The sequence below is a fragment of the Staurois parvus genome, unplaced genomic scaffold (assembly GCF_062004578.1).
Source record: "Staurois parvus isolate SC_StPar_1 unplaced genomic scaffold, SC_StPar_1.0 ptg000371l, whole genome shotgun sequence".
Taxonomy (NCBI): Eukaryota; Metazoa; Chordata; class Amphibia; order Anura; family Ranidae; genus Staurois; species Staurois parvus.
This window is the reverse complement of record NW_028318167.1, coordinates 542,636-561,360: the sequence shown is the minus strand read 5'-3', so window position 1 is coordinate 561,360 and position 18,725 is coordinate 542,636. Positions and strand designations below refer to the sequence as shown.

The 18,725-nt window shown below is 36.1% G+C and overlaps 1 protein-coding gene across 2 annotated transcripts in view; it reads left to right on the top strand.

Annotated features, from left to right (window-relative positions):
- TOX (thymocyte selection associated high mobility group box) overlaps window positions 1-18,725 on the top strand; it is a 294,268-nt gene that overhangs the window by 51,251 nt on the left and 224,292 nt on the right. The window contains exon 2 of one of the 2 annotated variants that reach the window (XM_089685306.1): window positions 7,502-7,699. The exons of the other annotated variant lie outside the window; for it this stretch is intronic. Coding sequence (XP_089541432.1) covers window positions 7,502-7,699 — 198 coding nt within the window. The remainder of the gene's footprint in view (window positions 1-7,501; window positions 7,700-18,725) is intronic. 2 annotated transcript variants of the gene reach the window in all.

The following is an 18,725-nucleotide window of genomic DNA, read 5'->3' as shown; positions in this document are numbered from 1 at the left end:
TTTGATTGAGTTCTCACCCTTTTCTATAGTCTTAAACCTGCTATACAACATTTAAAAAAATGACAATAAAATATATATTCATCACTAAAACCATAATAAACTTTAGATTACCAGCGGTTAGATGAGGTGCCTTCATGAGTTTTCTTTCCCTTCATTTTCACCTAGTAATACTGAGACCAACACGCTCCCTGTTCTTGGGTGGCTACACTCACCCCTCAAGTGTATCTATGGAAGAACCATTGCACAATGGTAGTCATTCAGGCTGGACTTCAAAAATAGACACTGCATGTATGGCAATATCAACAGGTATTCTGCACTTGTTAACTTACACTGAAAAATGAAAACAAATGTGGGCACCACATCTAACAACTAGTGAGCTGCAATATATTACATAGTCTCGGGTTTAGTTAAGCTTTAGTTATTTTAAAGTAACAGTGAACTTGATGATAATTCCCAGATGGATCAATACATTGTTGTGCGTGTCTCTTTGAAGAATCTCGTGCACTTCTCATCTATTACTGTACTACTTGTAGAAAATGATTATCTTTGTGTTAACAATGTTGAAGACTTTCATGTATGTGGACAGATGTTGAAAAATTGTACATTATGACACTTTCTTTATAATTCAGTGGTATGTTACATGTTTCTAGTAGTGATGCTGTTAAACTACTTCAACATTTTGCAAATGTCTCTTTTTTTCCCTCAAGAAACAAAGTCTCCTTTTACAGCAAGAAAATAAGCTTCTATGTGGTATTTAATTTCCTCACTAATGTGCTGGTATGTTTAGTTTTAGTCTGTTGCTGTCAGAGGGTCTAATAGCTAAACTTTACTGCACACTGTACTCCTAGCTGCATTGGCAGCCAAGGAGTTAATTTGAACTAGGGAAAATGTATTCCTAACCAAAGGAGGCTTTATCATAAAAGTAGGTTAAAACGTGAGTTGGAGAGCCTCAGGGCCCCTTTTTGTTCAAAGGCAAAAAAAAGTTTAACTAGACCTCACCTGGGATAATATGTTGGTTTACATTAACATATAATTGATGTAACATTCCTTTCTTTTCTGAAGCCACCATGTTTAAGCAAGTTTACCTGAATATTTAATCTTTTTGCAGAAAATGATCACAATTATTATAAATCATATATTTATTTTATTTTTTGCCATGGGTGTGTAAGGGGACATTTAAAATGTATCCAAACCCATTAACAAAATTTTAACATGGTGTAGCTTACCATTCCTTCAGAGTGCGTATTGAATTTGTTGACTTTTTTTCTTTATTTTCATCTAATGAAATTGCCAGTAACATACTGTCCTAGGGTTACAATACCCACTCATCATACTGTTTCTGCGGAATGTTGTCCCCTATAACAGGAAGTGTGTTAGGACTACAGTGTACATCCTCTTTTCTGCATTCCCAGGTGTTCTAGTTTATAGAGGTAATCTGAATAAGGTTGCTAAAACTGTTTAAAGTGGCTGTAAACCTCTGACATGAAAAATTAAAACATTAACAAATCGTATCCTTCTATAGTGTATACCTGCCTCTATCCAAAACACTGAGTGTGATTTCTGTCTGCTGTCTTCTTTCTCTGCTATTTCAGTGAGGAGTGACTGCTGACAGGTTTTCCTGACTCTAAGAGATGGGGGGGCACAGAACACAGCCTGTGATTGACAGCCTCAGCTGTGCATTGTTTGTTGTGTGGAGGGGGTGTCCCTTTCAATTAGGGTTCAGATTTCACTGAACTCCATGCTCTAGCTGTGCAGTGTGTGTATTATCAGATCCCCACCCCCTGCTTTCTGCTGCTGGGAGAAAATATTATGATCTGTGTGTTTTTTAAGGCTGTACAGGACAAACGAATGCAGATAAAAAAGAATAACTTATGTAGGAGGATTTGTTTGGTCCAAGGCTGCACTGGATTCCTGGTAGGATCAACATGTATTTTTTGCAACTATTTTACAGATAACATTAAAAACTTTTTAAAGTGGCTGTAAACCTCTGACACGAAAAATGAAAAAAAACCTCCAAGAGACAGAAGACAGGGAGGGAGCTCCAGCACACAGCCTGTGATTGACAGCCTCAGATGTGCATTGTTTCCTGTGTACTGTGTGGAGGGGGGTTGTCCCTTCCCTCAAAACAGGGCTCAGATTTCACTTAACTCTGTGCTCTAACTCTGCAGTGTGTGTAATGTCAGATCCCCACCGCCTGCTTTCTGCTGCTGAGAAAAAAATTCTTTGATCTGTGTGTTTTTAAGGCTGTACAGAACAAACGACTTAAGATAAAAAAGGATAACTTATGTAGGAAGATTAGTTTTATCCAGGACTGCACTGGATTCCTGGTAGGATCAACAAGTATTTGTTGCATCTAATGAACAGGTATAATTAAAATTAGTGCATTGACAGACCAGAAGGGATTCATTCAGAGTAGTTTATGATTAGGATTTACATATGCTTTAAGTGTTTTGTTTTATATGCTTTGGAAAAATCCAGATGTTATGCTAGCCATACATGGCTTGAATTTAGGCCATTTCCATCTGAATCAGCTAAAACTTGAGCTATGGATGGGGCCCTATTAGCAACACCTGGTTCAACAAACTTTGATTAAAAAATCAAAGGAGTTTAATTGAAAATTGTTAGCCAAACTGTGACTGTATTCTGTGAGATGCAGTCACTGTTTGGGTATTCTAACAGCCGTGGGTGTCAGTGACTGTAAGAATGCAACAGCTGGCAGGCTTCAATTCTTTCATTCATGCTGTTTGGTTAGTATTAGGCTGAATCCAGTTGTTCTGGAAATTGTGGAAGTGGCAATATAGTAATATGGAAATGCAGTGATAAATGTGGTTACTTTATTATTGTGTCTACCATCTTGTTGGTGTAAATCAAACAAATGCTGAATAGACTGATTGGTAAAAAGAAAAGATTTCTTTTAAAGCACCGTAAGTAGTGAACCCAAACTGAACTATATTTAAGTTCTATAAGTACTGTATATGCAACACAGTTTTCCCCTAATTTTTCATTCTTCATTGCATATCAGCATTGGTGATCTTCAGCAGCCACTCTGCCCACATCCACTGTGTACATTGTGCTACTAAGATGTGTGAACTTGATAGCACAACACTAATAGCTCATACTCATACTCCTTTGGAATTACCCAAAATTTAAGTTGTGGGTGCCTCTGTCAGTACCTTTGTTCAGTTGACTTTTGTTGAAGGAACCAGGAGGAAAATTGTTGGCCAAACAGTGACTGCATCCAATAATATGCAGCTACTGTTTAGGTATTCTGACAATCGTGGGTGCCAGCTGTCAGAATGCAATTGCTGGAGATTCATTCATCTGTTGTTTAGCATGGAAGAAGGAATCTGTTAGAATTCATTTGTTGAGCCCGCAGCATAAGGCAAGCCAAGCAACTGCAGTAGGAGTGGGAGTGGCAGAAGATAATTGGGTTCAGGATAGAAAGTATAAATCTAACCCTGATTACATTTCCAAAAAATGAATAATGCCTATCCTGCCCTCAGCTAATACTGGAATCTTCTACTCTTCCAACCAGTCCATCCCCCACAGTTACTACCTTTTGTACCACTAGCCCCTCCCTCCTAGATTGTAAGCTCCAAGAAGCAGGGCCCTCAAATCCCTCTTGTATTGAACTGTATTGCTGCTGTATTGTCTCCCGTTATATTGTAAAGCGCTGAGCAAACTGTTGGTGCTATATAAATCCTGTATAATAATATAATAATAATGCTAGTACACACAATGAGCAAATTGGACTGAAGACACCACTTTTGAAGCGATCATCCAATAATCTGATCATTAGAATTCAGCTTTCAAAAGTCGATCATGACAGGTCATGTGAAATTATCCAAACTGTATTCACCCATAAAAAAAATTAAGTGACTAAGACCGCGCATGCTCAGAAATGAAAGAATACATTACAATACAATAGATTACATCATTGCGGGAATTGTATTGTGTTTTATAAGAATTTTTATAACTCTGGTAACCTATTCATTTTTGATATGAGACTAGCATGCAAGGAAAAAATCATGTGTACGAGGCTTAAGACGGCTGATGCCATAGCAGAATAACATTTAAATATGGACTATATTCTTAAATACTGACCTTTTAATTTATTTTAATAATAAAATTGTACTTGATGGTTAAAAAGGAGAAAAATTGTCACTTCCCTTCTGGAAAGGCTAAATACTGGCTTCTAGCACACCTCAATCTTTTGTCTAATCGAGTCAACATTTGGATGTCACAAATATGGGGTAAAAATCTTGCTCTCTTTTTTCCATAGTAAAGGTAACAATCAATCTCAGTCACAAAGACATTTGTCAGCAAATCGCTATGTGGAATAACTGACAATCAAAATACTTTTCACTGCACATTCACAAGGTCCAGTGGATATTAAAGATGCTTATATTGGTCACATTGCTTCTATCACATTGTTTGCTTTAATCAAGCTATAGATGATCACTCTGAGGCTGTCAATATGTTTGCTGAAATACATGTTGCTAAAATATGCATTGTTCCTAACCATTTTAAAATGTTGCTACATTAACAAAATAGCTATTGTGTTTATCTTTTGGTACTTGGCAATAAGCAGCAACTAAATGACTGTAAACTTGACAGGACAACTATTTGTTATAGTGCTTCCAGACAATGAGCCTGACTGACAGCAATGTTTGAATGAAAAGTTTTGACAAGTCAGTTGAATGCACTTCCTTTATGCAGCCTTTCGCAATGTCAAGTTTACTTTGTGTCATTGAATAATGATTTCTAGGTAGAATTTTTCCACTTGAGAGGAGAAAAAAATATACTGAGGGAAAAAATGTATTTTAAATGGATCTTGAAAGCAGTTGGGTTGTAACGAAATCTTAAGCATACACATCTGTAGAATGTCAGGGGTGTTTTCAGCAATTCAGCAGCAGAAGGATCTTATTTTACCAGATGTTGGAATGCATTCCAAATACATTGCATTTACAGTGCATATAATATGTTTCATAACATATTGCTTGAATAAATGTTAGTTGTAATATTTAGACTATTGGAGCAGTGGCACACCACTCCACTTTTAATTTTGTTTTAAACGATGTAACAGATGCATATTCGACATTACATCACAATGTGGCTGATTGTTAATAGACTGGCCGTGGATGTTCTCCCTTGTCTTCTGTGGGATTGAAGGCTATAGCAAAAGTTGTAATGTTGACATGTTGCAGAATTCATATTTGCTTGGCTGTCAGAAAAGATTGGTGCTGAAAGCGTCAGTCCACCCAAAAGTGGTATTTCAGTAAATGCCAGTAGGCTGAAACAACACAGGCTTTTAATTTCTCCTGGGGAGTCTTGTAGAAGAATTTCTGCACCTGCAGAAGATTTTCTGCAGCTGACTTTGTAGGTCATGAATCTGCCATGGCTGTAACATAATTTCATTCTAAGTGTTGGCTCTTTTATTTGTTTTATATTTTGGGGACAGTACCAGAAGGAATACAATTCCCATGGCAGGGTGAAGAGCCAAGAATTCCAAGAGGGCAATCTTTTCTTAAAGTACACCAATATCAGAAATGTCACTTCACAAATTTGTATAAACATGTCTCAAATTTACCCCCAAAACTTGCTCTCCCCTTTTATACTATGTCTCAGCAGTCACATTTTCTTTTACCATGCTCCTATAGCAAGACACAATTTTTATTACTCTTTTACTACTATTACTACATCTCCCAGGATCCTTTTCTCTACACACCATGTGTGGGTAGATCCTTGGAATTCAAAGAAACAGCATTGTTTTCCTGGGAAAGAAATCAATGATTAAATGTGGAAAGGAACAGAAAGGATGTAGAGCACAATAGTTGAGAAGCTGGATGTGAAAGTGTGGCCTTCTCCAAGTACTTACAAGAATTCTGGAGTATGTGAAGTCTGGTAAAAGAGAATCCCCTCGAACTGCACTTTTTCAGATATTTCCTTTTTAAAGGAATAAGAGGAACAAATCATAATATTCACAAAATGTAGTTCAAATTATCGTTAGTAAAATATAAAAGCTATGTGACCTAGTTCTGCGTAAAAGCTAAAGTGGTTGCATAATATAGTACAGAGAAATTAGTAACTTTTTGGAGAGTTCCTCCAAACAATCAACTTTCCACGGACAATCTAGCAATGTAAAAAATATAACTAACAAAAAATAAGCACCCTTATGCTGAAACTCCAACTTTGATACTTTCAGTTACTCACCTGGGCAAGGATGTAGGTAAAGGCTTTTGACTTTCCTGATCTGCCTATTACTTCTGAGTTAGTAACTGTGAATGTACTAAAGTCAGTAGTCATCATAACAGTCAAGTAACTTTAATTTTCAAAAGGAAGTTAAAAATAGCAGCTTCCTATTCTTCCTTCATAAGAGGTTTATTTGAAGGCAGAGTTTACTAGAGTGCGTTAGGCGTAGCACTGATAGAGTGTCTTTTTATTGTTGGCATTAAGTGGTGACTTTCAAGACTGAAGGCAGAACAGTCTTGTAAAACTTTTAGTTAATGGGGGAGACACTCAAATGGGTATTTTGGTTTTACCAGTAGGTTTGATGTGTATTCTTTCCTTGGATTCTAAGGCCTTTCCTTTTGGAAAATGTGAAATCTTCAGTGAATGCTAATTGTCTCTCAGAGCTAATTGTTGAGATCTTGGTATGGGAACAAGGCAGAAATATGTGGGTGGACAACTTATGAGACTATAAAAAAACTAAACCAGCTCTGTAATGGGGTAGGTGGGTATTATATTTTGTGACAAACAACCTAAGAGGGCATGGGGTGTGGTCTGCTGCTAAGTGTGTATGCTTGTCATGGTGCTTATTCTGCTTCTTTGGTCTCTGGAGTCTAACCAGGGATAATGAGGCTTGGCACCCTGCCCATCACTGCATGCCATGATTTTCCTGGCTGGAAAATTAGGTGCCCTAAATACAAGATAAGTGGGGTGTGGTGCATCATCTGGAACTGTAACAAACAGGATGTAGAGCGGTCTTAAATAAAAGTTGACTAAGGCTAGCTATATAGGGATTCCTGTTGAATCTGACAAAATGTGAGCTGTGTGTGACTAAAAGTCGACTGAGTTGGGTGAAAAATTATCAGTGACTATTTCCTATCAGATGCTGTCACTCTTCTGCAGTGCCACTGTATTTTGACAGGTGCAGATGTCATGGCTGCTGAAAACAAATGTACTATTAGTGTGGCTGGTGGAGTCGATTGAAAGTTGAACTGTATACAGCTAGCCTAAATCTTGAAACAAAGACTAGTAAATAGACTGACTTTTTTTTCAGTCCTTTTCTTTCTGATCTTACACAGTATTTTGAGTGTTAGCAGTAGGTGAGTAACAGTGGTATAAAATTATCTGTGTGGTAAACCTAAGTTAAATTTAAGCTGAATTACAAAAATACTTGCAGTTAGGTTCCTTTTGCAATTCAAGGGTTAAATGCTCATTTTCTGCCTAGGTTACCTTTAAAATGCACTTTTATTTACCTTATCCCTCACTCCTACAGGCTCCCTCTCTCCATGCAACTGGTACCCCGAAGCTACTTCTCTTCAATGCTTCATCCGTCAGTCGCAATCTAACATCATCACACACAATGCAGGACCAGCAGTACTGCATTGTAGGTGAGGGCACTGAGGGTCCATCCACTACCCAGATCGTAAGAGAGAAGAGGAGAGTGCTGGCTGAGAGGGGAGTGAGGGATAAGGTAAGTTAAAACACTTTTTAATCATACCCTACTAAAAAATTAGCAGTGAAGGGGAAGTCCCACTTTAAGGGTAGGTTTTTTTATCCCCAGAGTTCAAGTTTAAGGTCCAGTTCACACCTGAGTATTTTGAAGCTACAAAATGATCAGCATTAAAAATCCTATTGTTGTAAATGGTACTTGATCATACCTTAGTCACCTGTCACTAGACACCTAGGACTTCTGTGAAGTGTGAAAATGTAGAACCCTGCCATCACTGATGTAACAACCTACACTTGCTCCAGCTTTAAAAGAAAGCATTTCCCAGGAGAAACATAGAAGTTGCCATTCACTAAGTATTATGCTGACCCTCTGGATTCCATCTTTTAGGTAACTGACCTTAAACAAATATGCAGATCAGGAAAGAGAACAAAAGCAGGACTCCTTATCTTCATACATGTTCTGGGTCAGTGACATAAGCTATTCTGCAGGGTTTAGGCTACAAGAATTTTCACAATGAGAAATGAGCAATGGCAGCCTCAGTATTCCTCTCAGGAAAGGTTTCTATGGAAAAAAAAGTGTTAGCTATAGTTGGGCTTGCAAACTGCACAGTCTGTTTGCCTTTAGTAAATTTACCCCACAGTGTTGTCAGCCTATGACAGAAAAAAGAAAAATACCAGTTCTCTTGGTAGGATCTACAGATATTAAAACTGTATTACAGACTGTATCATATATGTCATTTCTTTTTATTTTGCCTATAGTTACACTTTAATTTTTATTTACATGGCCCTGCTTCTTATCCAGACTGCTAGTAAAATTGCCAACAGACTATCAGGCAATGAAGAAGCTCCCATCCCCAATATAATCATATGACTATATTGAAACTCAGTGTTCTGCAATTGGAATAGTTTTATTGTTCTTTGCACTCATAGCTTTAGATTGAGTCCCATAAAACTGGGCTGCTTGGCAAAAACATTTAAATTTTATGAGCATTATTAATTAAACTAAATGTCTTATTTTGTTAATTGACTATTTATATGCATGCATTTTTGTTTTTCTTTAGGCAATGTATAGCAGCAACATAAATAGTGAACAACAGTTTTATAATGTATCACAGTAGAATGTTAAAGCATCAATACTTAATGTATTTCATTCCTGCATAAATGTTTCCTAGCTGAGAAATACAGCAAATAGAAGCATAGGAATATAGTTATGCAGGTTTCCAAGGCAAGTCTACTTTCTAGTTGATTCATCACGCACCATTCCTTTGAAGGTTTAAAGAAAACCTCCTATTAGATAAGCATAGAGGCTGCCTTTTTCTGACCTCTTTTTCTTGTAATGATATGTGCCTGAATGTCATCCTTTAGTACTTTGAAACACTGACCTGGAAGAAGTACAGGGGGGGGGGGGGAGTTTGACTTTTACTTTCCTCATATGCGTACATGTTTCAGGTCAAAGACACAAAGGTCAGTATGGCAGCCAGGCAGTTGGCATTATAAGGAGATCTGCAGTGGCTTACCCTGTAGGTTAACTTTAAGGCCTCAATCACACCTGAGAGTTTTGTAACTTGAAATTCCAAAATGCTCAGCATCTAAAAGCCTATGTATTACAGTGGTGGCTGTTCATATATAAACGCTCAGATGTTTGAAACTTGAAGCTTGATGCTCCAAAAGCTACATGAACTACTTTAGAGGCAAAATGGGCATTTGTGGTAGAATGCCTGAAATGCACCAATTAAGGGGTTAATTTATTAAAGGCAAACAGACTGTGCACTTTTCAAAGTGCAATTGTTTCAGAGCTTAGTAAATGAGGTAAAGCTTCACTTTACAAAGAATACCCAATCATTTGCAAGGAAAATAAAAAAAATTATTTTTGCTAGCATATGATTGCATGATGGAAGTCAGCAGAGCTTCTTCTCATTTACTAAGCACTGAAGCTACTGCTCTTGCAGAAGTGCATAGTCTATTTTCCTTTAGTAAATCAACCCTTAAATGTTTTCACATTTTTCTGCTGGTCTGTTGCACCTTGATCTTTCTCTTGTCTACTGATATAGTTGCAAGTTATTATTTTGATGACTTGTTTAACAGTGCTAGTGGAAAAACAACTGCATGTTGATCGATCTAGTCAATAACTATTCAAAAATTGAAAGTGATCACATTCTCTAAACTGTATCCTAGAATTGTCAAAGGTAGACGTATTGCTCAGAAAACAAATACTTATGTTGTTCACCCGATAAAGCTGACCAAGAATGAAGTTCTAACTCATATAACAAGACAATTAAGACATCCATATTGCTAAACACGGACATCTACAAGGTACGATAAAAAGGGCAGGAATACAGTATAGAAGGTTACATTGTTGACTCAAAAAGAGCCATTGGCTACCAGGACATGTCTTCTGTCTTGTTTAATTTACCTGTTTCAACTTCAACCAGCTGGCAGACTTGGAGGATGTTGACAGGCTTGCAATGGCTGCTAACCTGCTTAAAACTGGCTGGAATGGGTAGTTTCTAGAATTACTATGAAGGCTTACATAAAGCTAGTTAGTGGAAAGAAATTGTTGGACTTTGATGAACTCAAAAGATAATATGAAAGGGTATTGGGAAAATGATTGGACCATTCTGGTGCTGCTGCCTCTTAACTACCACAATACATACTGCACAATCAGAAGCTGGGAGACAGTGTGTAACATTAGCTAACAGACCAACAACTGTCAGATTTAAGGTGACTTCAACAATGGCAGTTTCTGTATACTGATTTCGCTGATAGGTTTCGCTAAAATCAGATTGGTTGGATTATCATGGCATGGGTAGTCACCTGTATCTCTACCGGTTATTATATATTACATTGTATCCTACTTTCTTCTTAAGCCTTGTTACACCATACGGGCATTAAAACTGATGGAAAAACCGTACCAGTTTCACTTGCAGAGACACGAGTTTTCAACAGTTTTCATGCATGTTTCAACACTGCTGTCACATAAGTTTTTTTTCTGCACAGAAATAGGTAACAGACATTCTCTGCAACAGCACAAACAAAACAATTGTTCTCTAGGTATCTGTTCACACCACAATGTTGATGTCATGTCAGTTTTTTTTCTGTGCATAAAACTGCTTACGCATTGCAGATTTCTGTAAAGAAAAAAATCTGCACATGACACTAATGTTGTGGTGTGAACATAGAGAACAATTGTTTATTTTGTGCTGTTTCAGAATGCATGCAGAAAAACTCACATCTCTTCACATGGTGTTTAGGAGACCTAATAGTGGGCTGTAGACGTGATTTTAATAACAAAACCAAATAAAAATTTAAAAAACGTATTGGATTCTATGTGACAACACATGCAATTCTCAAATCAGACACTTTGCATGTGTCTGAGCAAAACAGAGAGCAAAATGAATTAATAAAATGATGGAGTGAAAACAATAGAAAATGAAAAGGGGATATTGTTAGCAAGCAGAGGGTGAGCATGTTTACTATATGTACTGTAGATTCTCCTTAATTATATATACATTACGAGAGCCACATGGAAAACAATGAAAAGTCTTCCAATGCTTTTGCCCTGTAAAGATACACCAGAGTAATATACTTTCTTTATATTTGAATCAATGTGTATACCCTAGAGGGGTTTCTGGGCAACAATCATGTGCCCTTTATGCTTGTTAATATTTCCGATTTAGTAGCCTAGTAATGGAATGTAACCTAATAATCAAGCACTTTGTTACACATTTGTTCTTTTCTATTTTGGTAATATGGCTTATTTTTCCCAAACCTATATATGCAAAACACTGATGATTTATATAGAAACAAAAACCATCAGTTACATAACAGTAATGTGTTGTGTCAGGGGATTTAGACAAATAGTCAAATGGAAAGAGAAGGAAAGCAATTTTGAAATTGCTTTTGTAGGATTATATTAAATACAGAAAGTCTGTGTTTTTAAAACAATGAAAAGTGCATTTACAAAATGTAGGTCATGCAAACACTCTATATTTTCATGAAAATACAGACTTGCGTGTTTTGCTGGCATCAGACGAATTTATGTGCTTTGTACAACCACTTAAATCATTAATACCATAGGGAATCTCAATGGTTTTGTTACATCTTGTGCTGAATAAAGTAACATATCAGCAAGTCATTGTTAGAGCAACTGCAACCTTTAAGATCTGCTTCATTCTTGTGATTGGATAATAAATATAACTATTGGATATTTGAGAATTTAGTCAATCACCACACCAAAATGAAAAGACATCAAGTGGCGTTAATTAAAATTAGGTGCAACTGTAAACCATGTAGTTGCTCACATTGACCAATCACATTTCTGCTTCTGGCATTTTAGAGTAGTCTGTCTAATGGAACTTGATATCTGATTGGCTGCTATGGATTTTTGCTCTTTTCCTGCCTAATAGCCATTCATTGATTGGCAATATCTACCTATGTATGTAACACCAACAGTTTATATTCTAAGGGATTGATTTACTAAAACTGGAGAGTGCAAAATCTGGTGCAGCTCTACATAGGAACCTATCAGCTTCCATTTTTTTTTTATCAAAGTTTAATTGAAAAAGCTGAAGTTAGAAGCTGATTGGCTACCATGCATAGCTGCACCAGATTTTGCACTCTCCAGTTTTAGTAAATCAACCCCTAAATCTATTATTCTATATGAAAAAATGGATCTGTTGCATATTCTTGTCTCTTCACATTTTTTATGAAATGGTTATCCATAAGTTGGGCAGGCAACAAAAACTCCCTTGATCTTAGAGTTTGCAAGTCTGAACAATAATATGCGTATGCTTACATAATCTATATCACTGCACCCTTGCAGAGTTTTTTTGACAAGAGAGTTACATTTCAGGTCAGGGAAGTGAAATTATGGGCTTGGATTCTTCCAAGTATGGGAATAGTGGCAAGGATTTGGCTGATCAAATTTGGGCTTGAATCTTCCAATTTGAATTCATAAGATGTTTTTTGGTCGATGTGACAGTCATATGGCTGTTGAAAAACATTGTAGCTGGATGTAATTCCTGTGTCTTTTCAAAATGTATCTCTTATATGGCTTTTATTTTTAAAACAGGACACAGTTGGACACAGATGCCACTGGAGGAGACATTTAAATGTGGCTAAGGGAAGCAGGAACCCATATCCTGTTCCTAAACCACCGTATGAGAGTTGTTGCTAGAGACTGCAGATTGTGCTTCTGCATGTGTAAAAGTGAAGTTACTCTATGCATCAAAAGAATATATAAGCCATATAATTTGTAGAATGCAGTAGCCTCATCAGCAGCTGGCATGTTTTCAGCTTGGAAAATACCATCTTTAAAATAAATTGTTTAAGGATTCAGGAGAAAAACTGCATTTCCATTTTTTTTTTCAACATGAATAGGCAAATGTGATCAGTATAAAAAATGAATTGATGTAATCTTTCAAAACAGAAGAGCATGAATATGGATGATTCTGCACAGAGGAAAAGTTCTGCTTATTTTAATGAGAAAACTAATTACAAAGAGGTAGACAGCTATTTTGTAATTGCTTATTCTCTTCAGAATGTTAAAGGGTTATATACAAGTCACTTATAGTACATCATGTGGTGTCATTGCCAAGACAACAGCTTGATTTTCAGATTAGAACCTATTGTAGAAATACTGTAATGTTATGATTGCACACATTCCCATAGTATTTGCCTTAGTGTTTTTTGTTTGTTTGTTTTTATGTACAGTTAGAGTGGCCAAACAGGGGCCCATTTCTCCTAGAATTGAACAAAGAACGAACAAACATATATGACAGTTATAACATCCCAGGTACAAGAATGGTAATGATAATAATTCTTTTCCAATTTGTTGGAAAGCTATTCTGTGAATGTGCTCATTTTTACAGAAACATTGTCAAATAAAAGGTAGGGTTTAACACATTTCAGGCTACCAATGACAGTAACTATACAATAAATTCACGACTGGTCACTATAGACTACTGCACAGTGCTCATTGTTCTTTGCCCTATTGTCATACAGCTAACAGTCTGCCCTTATTTTAAAAAGTAAAGTATAGTGTAATTTACCTACTTCACCCCTGGGGCAATTTTGTAACCATTTTCAAAAATTATATATTTTCCTAAATCAGAGGTCTTGTAGAACAAAATGGAGGTAGTTGCCTTTTTTTAAAGTTGCATGATTTTTCAGCAGCTTTTTATCAAATGCACATTTTCAGTAAAAAATGCACTATAACCAGTATTATTGCACACAATACAATACCCTTTTTTGGTAAAATATAAAGTTTATGGTTGCATTGAGTAAATAGATGCCAAACATGTCAAGTCCAAAATTAATGTGCACCTGTAAAATAGTAAAAAACTACAGTACTTTAAAAAAAAAAAACCTTGCTGAATTTACAGCTAACCATGAATTATGGCCTTAGAATTATTGCATGCCAATACCTCAAATGCGTGGTGCAATAATTGTATACATGCTCATGCATGCTCTATGGACATGCTTGCATGCACATGTGTGCAGGGGGAAAGGGTTGCTTTTAATTTTTTTTTTTTAAAACACTTTTGTCATTTATCTTTATTGCTATCATGGGAGCTAACAAGCCCCGCCATACCATAATTTGGGCAGGTGACAGGTTCTCTTTGTGGAGACAACAGGGGTCTATTAGATCAGATTGTGCTTGATTAGCTGCATCCATACAGCAGCCAAAGAGTGTCAGCTCTGAACCTAGAAGTGAAGAAAGGCTCATCACTTCCAGGTTCATTAATCACAGAATAAAGGCTTGGTTCTGCTCGGCATCTTAAAACTGTTTACAGTGGTCCCTGACTCTCCAGAAGAATGGGAGAACTGTGTTGGAAAAGAAAGGGTGGCTCACTTCACAGTGCAGTGAAAGTGAATGGGCATTTGAATCTATGGACAGCAAGTGGCTAAGCAAGCACACATTTTGAGTTGGTTTTATAGTGTTTAATATAATTACTGGTATGACGTTCAGTTTGTACATACTTGCCTCCTCGCATTTTGTTTTTGTATTAACTATAGAGATTTCTAGATAATACACTCAATATACAATTACCTCCTTTTTTGATGACAGCCATAAAGTATAGAATTTCCCATTGCTTTCTGCTCCAGTGACATTAGTTATAAGGACAAATAGAGGAAGTGACTTTTCCCCACAGGAAGCTAGACACCAATAAAAACCTAGTAGGGGTTTTTTTGTTTCATATCCCTCCTTCCCCTGAAAAAAGATTTTGGCTACACTTTAACAGTTGTTGAAATAAGATATGAGCCATAGTGGTGGTGCATTGTTTTCAATGAGGTTGATATACTAAAGGAGTAGAGACTGTGCACTTATCAAAATAAATGTTCAGAATGTTCTTTTTGCAAAGTGAACAGTTACTGGGCTTACTAACTAACGTATACAGTAGTTGCGTGCACTTCAGTCAACCAATCATGTATTAGCACAATATAATTACAAATTATACATTGAATAAAAAAATGTTTATAACAAATCAACACTGATAAGGTTATTTACATTTATTACATTTACATTAATTGGATCTCTTTTATGTTTATATCCTAAAAACACATTCAAAAGTATGAACATTTAAGGTGCCAGTGCACAGGATAGTTATCTGGCAAATTAGATCATTGTGGACTTTCTCTGTTGACAGTGGACTCATGAGCAGGACAAAACTAACTCTCCCAACTAATCAATTTCTGTTCAGGCCAGAATGAAATGAACAGGCAGATTGGAAAATCTGATTCTACAATGACCCCATTATTCCCCACTTCCCTTTAATAACCAGATGGTAGCTATTTAGATAATATTCATTATGTTGAAACCAATGTGTTTCAAATAATGCATGATGTCCCATAATATATACACTTGAATAATGCACACCTGCAGACCTTTAGTGGGTGAAAGCTAAGGGTCTGTATTTAAAAAAATGATATTATTGTGAAATATTCAAATGCTTGTCTAGATATATAAAATTTGAGTCCACTAGGGACAAGTGCTGACCTCAGGGACAATTGCAACACAAGTCAGAGTGTGGAGAGGAAGGAATATTATATTTTCATTGGAGATAAATGTCAGGGAAATGGGTGCAGGCTGCCACTCCATTACATAGTTTAACTGCCTTGTTCAATTGTTGGTAAATGTACTTATAAAACTTGTGCAGAAGGGTGGACTTTCTATAGAGGTCCTTACTGAGGAATATTAGTGAAAATGAGCTGTGGGTTGATATCTCAGCCCACATCCCCTGAGCCCATGGTGCTTTAGTTTTAATTTGATATTTTAACAAGTATTCTGTATTCCCTTCCTACATTTTTTAAATTAGGTTAAGGTTAAAGTCTGGGTATAATTTTTATTGCATAGTTGCATTGATCCAGCCTGGCATGCATGCATATCCCATACCTGATTGATTGCTGTGGAAGCTGCAAATCACTTTTGTAGTTACCATTACAACAGTGATAGCAGTGGCCTCCCTTCTGCATAGTAACTGCAGGAGGTCTCAGCACCTCCATCATTTACAGAAGGTGTATTTTAATGATTAAAAGGTGTTTGGTTTACTAAAGGCAAAGGAAGTTGCACTTTGCAATGGAATTTGCCCCAGAGCGTAGTGAATGTGTTGGAGTTTAATTTCACAAAGAATATCCAATCACATGCAAAGAAAAATAAAAAAACCCATAATTTTTGTTCCTTATAAATGAGTGATGGAAGTTAGCAAAGCTTCACCTTGTTCACTAAGCTCTGGAGCAAAGTCTCTTGCATAGTTCAACTTCCTTTGCAACCTAATTGCTTGTAGAAAATCAACCGTTTTGTGCTCTCTGAATTCACAGGGCGGGGTGGTGACATGAACTCGCCCAATCAGAGAACTCCTATTATTGTATTCCCTCTATGCTGCTATATTTTATGTGATTATGGCAGCTGTTTATGACACATATGTTAATTTTTATTCCACCACTTTATCTATAATAGCATTAAAATTATTTCTCCCTGTAATAAAGAGGCTTATTTAGTCTAGGATTTAAATGCAAAGAGAGTGGGACATGCAGTAAACAAGTTCAAATAAGAAAGAAATGCATGTGTGCTTCCAGGAAACTATGACACCACTCATAGGTTTGAAATCAAAGCATCATCAATATATATTATTTACACATAAAGGTAACCTTTGGGAATGCATATGAGCACTGTCTATTCAGTTTACAGTGGTTGTCTCAATTTTATGCTTATTTTGATATTGTTAAATATAGGAATTTTTATTTTTAATAATAAATTCATATTAATGATGCTTTGATTTTAAAGTAGTGGCATAGTTTCTGGAAGCACATATAAAAGCCTTTATAGGAAACTATGGTAAACTAGGAAACAACATATCTAATAGATGTATCCATTCCTGTATATTGATATAGCAACATGCAGTAACCATAGTAGTCTGTCCAACCTGACAACATTAAACTGAGATCTGTTCAATTTATTTTTTTATGGATTATAGTTCTGTGGTTAAATGTTATACAGTTTTAACAAGTGCGCGTGGCACATTTTTTTTAGGTGACCTTCTCAAATTTATAATAATGTGTAAATAAACAATGTAATTAATGTATCTGCAAATACATTTAAAAAACGTATATAATACAAGTACTGAGTACTGTGTTCAGAGTATAGAGTTTGACATGTTCAGCCTAAGTCAGCTTTAGTTGCACTCTTCTGGTGCTATTCCCTAGCCCCCCATTAGGCAGTAGTGGCTAATAAAGGCTTTTGTGTTGAATTTTGAATGGTGGAGGTGAAGCTTAGCTCAGCCAATGCCAAGCTCTTAGATCTTCATTAAACAAGTTGTGGTATGTATCTCTGGATACAGTGCCCAGGATGAAGGCTATTTGAAACCTTTGAATCATTAAAAAACTGCTTGTAGGCAACTTTGCTCTTCAACTAAGTTCTGGGTCACGTGTAAACTGACATTCCACCATTTTATGTGGACAGATCATACACTTTCTGTGAAGGTTCGAAGTGACAGTGTAGCTGTCTGTAACAGTCATGATACTGCTAAAACCAGGAGGAATGACCACGCTGCAAGACTTTTGTCTTTCATTAGTAAGGCTATTTTAAACACCATAATACATGTGTAAAGCTAGCCATAGATTGATAGAATTTTTGAACAAAAACACTTAGGAAAAGTCATACAAAAACTCTCAGAATATTCTCAGAACATTCAAATGTCATTGGAAGATATTTATTTGCTTTTACATTTTAATTTGGAATGTATGGACTTTGTTCATTATAGAAACTCTACTTATCTACTGCATATCCTGTTTAAGGTTTGCTTTTAAAGTACAAACCTTTTAAAAATGCTTACCATTTAGAACTTTGAAATGTGACTGAGGCATTAAAACGTTTTGCAGTGTATTGTATTATTCAGTTTTTTGGAATGTCTTATTCGTCACCTTGTTTGTTAATTTAAAATACAAATGTTCTTAAAATAAACATACATATAAAAATCAGCCACATGAGAGAACACCAGTAAGGGCCTATAGTGCATAGATCAGATGCTTGTATAGTATTTTCAATGACTTTGAATCTGCTTATACTGTATATATTTACTGTATACTATATACAAAAAAGCAATCTGCTCTCAATAGAATGTGCTTTAAATTCTATATGTTCTAATATATTATGCTCTTTCATGTATAAGCAGACATCAAATTATTCACTGCTGTATGCATGGCTGTGGTTTAAATTGATAAAATATTCAGTTAATCATAAAGCATTCATAAGGTTTAATATAATAAATGTGTTTTATCTGACCCATAGCAGTTTGCTCAGGCAGCAATATTTGTATATGTATTTTGGTTAATCTAGACCTTATCATGTATTGCATGATGCTTTACTTTTATTACCATTTTTCATTCATTTATGAACGCTTTATCTGTAATGGCAGAGAAGTCCATTTTTTTATGTACATTTTGTTTTTAAGTTAATGTTGTATCATGTATAAATTCAAGTGGTGCTCCAACCCAATTAAAAAAAATACCATTCTAAGATAAGGATTTGTTTAAAGTTATGCTATACC